Consider the following 6,508-nt stretch of genomic DNA (forward strand, 5'->3'; position numbering starts at 1 on the left):
GAGGAACATACAGACTCCAAATATTGTAACAAGCAGTGTACTGCAAAACTAGAAGAAATGTTTTCCCCAATAAAGCTAAAGGTGTCAGTATTTCTTCTTTTTGGTTGGTTTTCACTCAGTGAAAATGTTGTTGGTAGAAGATACAAGCATCAGCCAAATGTAAAAACTGTAAGTCTCTTAAATATGGGTAGCAATTCATAAAATAAATAAGAAAGGTAATTTAAAGTTTTCTTGTGGCTTGAAAATGCCTTCCAAATATTCATTAAACATTTAAGTGAGTAAATTTGTAGAATATGTTTCTGACATTGGCACTGGTTCTGTGGTATTTCTCTGATCAGATGGAAGTGCTATGTGTTATGCAGAGTGCATGCAGTTCATTCATGCATAAACAATATCATTTTCATAAATTAAAACCTCCCCTGCAGAAGGAACATCTGTGCCTGCCTTTGAATAAAAGATGGTGGCATGTGAGTTACTCCCTGACTGACTGAAAGAATCCCTATGCTTTACAATGAAATTGTACAAGCAAAATGAGAAAAACAAACAAACAAACAAACCTCAAACCTAACTTTCCATCTTCATTTCTATCTTTCATAAAAACCTGTGGTCTACATTCCCCTGTTTGCTGGTTTGAAAACTGGATTGTTGAAATGTAATTCTCTCATTATTTCTTCTTTTCATGATAGCAACAGTTTTAGTTTGCATGAAGACATCTAATTTTAATTACAGGTGAAATTGAGCTGCTTAATAGATCAGATCTGAATGTTCACTTCATGGTCTCCTGTGCTGGAAGGCTGGAATGTTTAAATATTAGTGTTAAGTCTCTTAAAGTCAGAACAGTGAGACAATCCAGAATAGTGAAAGCAACAGCTTGGTTCCAAAATAACAACTCTGATTCATTTGGAAGGAGATTGCTGCATTTTGGGTAAAGTTGGGACTAACTTAAATGTATTTCTGTCATGTGATGGAGGCTGATGGAAAACATGTTAAAATGATATATTTTAAATTGTACTCAGACGTTTTTTAACATTGAGCTATTCCTTAATGTTACTGTCACAGCTTGATGCAGCCCCATTGGCACTGTTGTTAGTATGGCTAATTGTTCCTGTCCATTAAATTACTCACATTTTTCTGGAGCAGCTTGCTAAATGAGGTCAGCTTTCTGGAACCCTTAAATCACCAATGAGAAGAAGATTAAAGGAACAAGCTTGGGAATGGAGGTAGTCATCCAATGTGGCATCCAAATCAAGGAAGAACAATGGAGTTACTAATGACAGTAATCAGAGCACCACAGTAGAGCCAGGGTGCAATTGCCAAAATGTTATTCCCTAGGAATCATGACCGACAGTCATTTCTTATGGGAAGGGCAATGCGAAACGATTTTTTTAAGTGGACTTAACAATGGACAAAATTATCTGTTAAGGTTTTTTTCTTCCATAGTTGAGTTTATGAAACGAGAGAGTACTGCCCCAAAGGAGACTGGGAAGCTATTACACCTTCCTAAAACAAGGTACAAATAGTGTGTTCTTAAATACAAGTAATCTATTAATATTTTTCTTCGGAAAAATCATTGAAATCATCCCAAGATGCTTATAGAAAAAGTATAAAATGCACTTCTTCTTGGAGTCTTTCAATTAATTAAATAAATTCCCTTGGATATTTATCCAAAGGTATATAACTTTCTCTTTGGGACAGTACTCTTTTGAAAGAGAGACCTATTCAAATTCAGGAAAAATGTACAGGCAATAGAACACCAAGAAAATGGTAAAGTTTTCATATGTTTTAGATGTGTAGGGAAACTAAACTCAGGTACTTATCCATGTCTTGCTTGTTAGTAATTAGCTAAATCCACGTTTTAAAGAAAAGAAAACCGGCGACGCAAACATTTTTTTAAATGGGAAAAGAAAGCCTAAAAGTGAAGGCATTTAAAACAAAATAAACAAACAACTACCCCACCCCCAAAATATATTGTTTGTTTCACTTACCCTGCTACTCCATATTACAAATAATGAAACATTACTTAGATCTTTTTTGTTATCTACAAAGAACTGGTGACTCTCTAAGCAAGATAAATGGACTACAGCATATGCCAAAGTAAACTTTTTACTTTATTCTACAAATAGCATTTAGTATTTTTAACACAGGAAATAAGCAACTATTTCTCCCTAAGAATAATTTTATCCTTTAATAATCATTGTAGGAAGAAAAACAACAACTGCTCTGATTTTCAATACTATTTTATTGCAACAGGATGAGTGTTTTCTAAATTGTGCATTACACCATAATAATATACAGGATTACAAACAAGATTACAGTACAGATCAATTCCAGTGGTACCAGCATCACATCTCAAACAGCACTTATTCTGGACTGCATTTTACATGCAATAGCTATTGTTCTAATTATGAATTAAATGGTTTTCATTTTATTTAAGCTAGTGTACTAATTGACTACAATAGGTATAAATCCCAACATTAACAACCTGAATAGATTTAGGCTCAGATTTATTACATGTATATATGACAAACCACCATTTGTGTGACTATGTATAAAATCATGCATTTATATCTTCTGGAAACATCAATAGCTTCAGATGCTCTGTAAAATTATGGAATGCAAAGAAGTAAAAGACTAAAAAGAAACAGTGCAAATTGTATGTGATAGTCAAGCAGCTTTTGATTTAAAGAAGTGTGTGTTGGCATTTATTTATAATATGTATATACAAGCTTGTGCAAGTAATGTATTGATTTGATATGTTTTAATAATGAATGCATCTCTTGTTTTTTTCATCCTCTTGAGAGTTATGGATCTGGTTTATATTTTAGGGAGAGAGAAAGACTTTAAAGTGAAATGAATTGCTCAAATTGTGCAATTTTTTTACAATTAGAGAAGAAAGAAGTGCTAAGGCAACACAATAACTTTCTAAGCACTTTTCTGCTGGTTTAAATTAGTTAAATTATTTTGTATAAATTAGATATAATTCTACTTTTCTGATATGTATAAAAATTGATGAAGCTGCATGGTTTTAAAATAGGAAATCCACATTATAAAAAGTCATTAAAAATTCTGTACAAAATCACAACAAAATAATTCAGCATGGGAAAGGTAACAAGTAGTAAAATGCTGGTTGAAAAATATATATTTATATATATTTTAATTGGCCCATTACTAGTTTAAAAATTGCATAGATCCTAATTATTGCTTGTGATTTTGTTATACCGATCAGATAATTAATACGATATGAATAGAGCTACACCAAATTCGTGGTGCACTTTTTTTTTTAACTTTACTGTATTATTATTTTTTTAAAATAGAAGAGCTATAGAAAATAATACATAAGGTGAACAGGAAGTTTGAGCCCCTGTTTCTTCCCAAGGCAGTAACGACAATAAATACATATATCATTTGAAGCTTGGAGTATTTGCACTTTGCAGCAGTAGTACCAAAAGGGCTGCCTTTTGTAAACACGACAGTCACTGTGAGCACAGTGGGTTCGTTTCCCGGGAATGGTGAAACTGACGTGCCTCTAATCGTGAAAGATGGCATTGAGCTGGGCACTCATGACTCGCTCATGATGCGAATGGCTATCAAAGGACATAATATTGTCTATGGGGATCTCGCAGCGAGGGGCAGCGGCGCCTGAGAAGATTGATCCGTGGCTTTGGGCCCCTGCCAGGGTCGCTGCAGGATAGTGCATGGTAAAGGCATAATTTTTTTCAAATTCGGCGGATGGTTCGTGTTTGAAAGAGAAGTTGCCGTTGATGCTGAGCGGCGGGCTGAGGGGTCCGTCAAAGGAAGGGCTGGTGCAATCAGTCAGGGGGCTTTCAAAGAAGGGCTCCAGCGCTGCGGTGTAGGCGTGTGGCGGCGGCTTTACGTGGAAGACGTGGGAGCTGTCCATGGTACCGTAGGGAGGGCTGGGCAGCCCCGGAGACTGGTAGGAGTAGGGGTGCACCGGGAAGGAAGTGCTGGCCGCCGGCAGGTGCGAGGGCATGTCCTGGTTCTGTTCAGGCAGGAAAGTCCGAGGGTTGAGCTGCAGGCAGCCCGCAACCAGGTTTGTGGTGGGTTGGGACAGGCCCTTGCAGAGCGTCTGTACAAAGGAGACCAGGTCAGGGCTTTTTCCTGAGCGCAGGATCTCTGACAGAGCCCAGATGTAGTTCTTGGCCAAGCGCAGTGTCTCGATTTTGGACAGCTTCTGAGTTTTGGAGTAGCAGGGTACCACTTTGCGCAGGTTGTCCAGAGCCGCGTTCAGCCCGTGCATGCGGTTCCGCTCCCGAGCGTTGGCCTTCATGCGCCTCAGTTTAAACCGCTCCAGGCGCGCCTTGGTCATCTTCTTCTTTTTGGGGCCGCGTCTCTTGGGCTTTTGATCATCCTCCTCCTCGTCCTCTTCTTCCTCCTCTTCCAGGTCCTCATCCTCGTCCTCCTCTTCTCCCCCGTTCCTCAGGGAGTCCTCCTCCGCATTCATGGCTTCGAGTTCGTCCTCCTTCTTGTCTGCCTCATGTTCTTCGTCCTGAGAACTGAGACACTCGTCTGTCCAGCTTGGAGGACCTTGGGGCTGAGGCTCACCCATCAGCCCGCTCTCACTGTATGATTTGGTCATGTTTCCGTTCCTATATTCAACAGGGGAGAGAGACAAGCAGAAAAAAAAAAAAAAGAAAGAAAGAAAAAAGAAAACGCTACATTTAAACCTAGATAAGCCCTCAGCTCCCACTCCCTAATGCGTGTAAAGAGAAATACCAGTTCACTACAAAATGGATGCCTCTTAGGAAAAGTTATATGCAGTGCTTTTATAATGTCGTGTTCGTGCCTCACTGATACGCAGAGGGCAGGACTGCGGGGTGTCTGCAGGTTGTGGTGGATATGTAAATGTGTACATCACTCCCACATGTGTGTACGTTTCCTAGTGATTAACTTAACTGTGTGTATGGTGACTGCCCGGCAGGATAATTCGTGTGGAAATGAATGTATGTTTGAGCGACTTCATATTTATCTGCATGTGTCCAAAGTCACTCAGAACTCCACAAAAATGATGAGTTTGAAAATCACACATTCTGTTCCCATCCCTGTTCTGGCTTCTCAGTATTTAGCAATTTAAGATGAAGAGCCATTACGTAATTTACCATTACTGGCAGTGATTTTAAAGAGGCTTATGCTGAAAAGAGATCGAACAGCAAATGCACGGGGGAAGAAAAGTACTTTCTACCAAATTATTCCACCATCAACGAAACACTTGGCAACAAAAGTAGACAGGAGTCATCCCTTCCCTCCTTTGCCTTTCTTTTCTTGCCTGCCATCCCTCGCCCTCCGCTAAATTTCCACCTTGTACAAAAGCTCAGGCTCCAAGGCTAGGGCTGGGGGCGCGGCGGTGTAGAGCGCGCTCCCACGCGCTGGGGATCAGGTGCGGAAGGCTCCTCTCTAATAAACAGCCCATTGAAAGGGCCGCCCGCTCTTTATTGGGGCTTTTCAAAGTTCGCCTCAAACCTCCCTTTAAAAGATTGAGTAATTATAATGGTCAGCGATTGGCAATGGCGAAGTTGCCGCTTCTAATAAAGAACATAAGAAGCCTTTAGTAAAGTAAAACAACTGTCTAGCTCCAGGAGTGGCTACTGGGGACTTGGCCGCTTCTGGAGCTGTAACAGGTAGCAGTAGTAGGTCCCTCTCCCTTTCTTCACTCCCCTTTCAACTAAATTATCTCTGAACCCGTTTTATTTTCCAGCCTGTGTGTACTCAAGGTATCCACATTCGTTCACCGAAAAGACAGCTTGACAGTCTCATTGTGCATAAAATATATGTACACAAAATGAATCTTGGTAGATGGTATTTTTTTTTCTTACTGAAAGAAGTGAGAAAGTGAAGTAGTCATTTGCTTTTAGGATTTCAAAATAACCACTAACAAATGTTTATAGTTACTATTTTTTAATCCAAGAAGCTCCTATGCTATTAAAATTTTTTAATTTAATTAGAAAGCCTGCAGGGGGTACTTGTGTGCCTGGACTCATTATGTGTGAGTACTTGTGCGCAATTATGGAAAGGGATACTGTTCTCAATAACATACGACACATTCCCAAACGTGCACATACAGAATATGTAGGTATATCAAGTCTTCAATTATTGTTTTTATTCTCGAGCAAAAAAAAATTGTAATTACCTGTTGTTAGAAGGTCCTGAGTAGTGTTGATCTCATAACCCTGGGGCCTCCGGACGACGTGCCTTCTGCGTGGGCGAATTTCTCGTGTGCGGGCTGCACGGGTGCTCAGGTTATATAGCCGAGTTAGTGATGCTGAGCGCGGGCGGGGCCATGAGCTGAGCAGCCAGCAGGTCTCTGCACGCAGCACTTGCGCACGCGTCCAGGCGGCGCGCTTCCTGCCCCAGCCCCCACCCACTCTCAGCCTTGCTCTTCTCCCGCCCTTCTCTGACAACCGCTCCTCTGGTCCCCCACCCCTACCTCCGCCCCTTCTCCTTCCTCCCCGGCATGCGCCATATGGTCTTCCCGGTCCAGCCAAGAGCCAGG

The 6,508-nt window shown here is 40.7% G+C and overlaps 1 protein-coding gene across 1 annotated transcript; it reads right to left on the minus strand.

Moving 5' to 3' along the window:
• Neurod1 (neuronal differentiation 1) lies at nt 1–6,308 on the minus strand. The gene is made up of 2 exons (XM_020183239.2): nt 6,146–6,308; nt 1–4,607 (listed from the first exon to the last, which is right to left on the minus strand). The coding sequence occupies exon 2, from the start codon at nt 4,595–4,597 to the stop codon at nt 3,527–3,529; it is 1,071 nt and encodes a 356-aa protein (XP_020038828.1). The 5' UTR covers nt 4,598–4,607; nt 6,146–6,308; the 3' UTR covers nt 1–3,526.
• Between the last annotated feature and the right edge of the window lie 200 nt (nt 6,309–6,508).

This window comes from Castor canadensis, chromosome 4, assembly GCF_047511655.1.
Source record: "Castor canadensis chromosome 4, mCasCan1.hap1v2, whole genome shotgun sequence".
In the NCBI taxonomy this organism is placed as follows: Eukaryota; Metazoa; Chordata; class Mammalia; order Rodentia; family Castoridae; genus Castor; species Castor canadensis.

Excerpts from the sequence above, each read along its gene's own strand:
- Neurod1 (XM_020183239.2), bottom strand. The coding sequence starts at position 4,597 with ATGACCAAATCATACAGTGAGAGCGGGCTGATGGGTGAGCCTCAGCCC.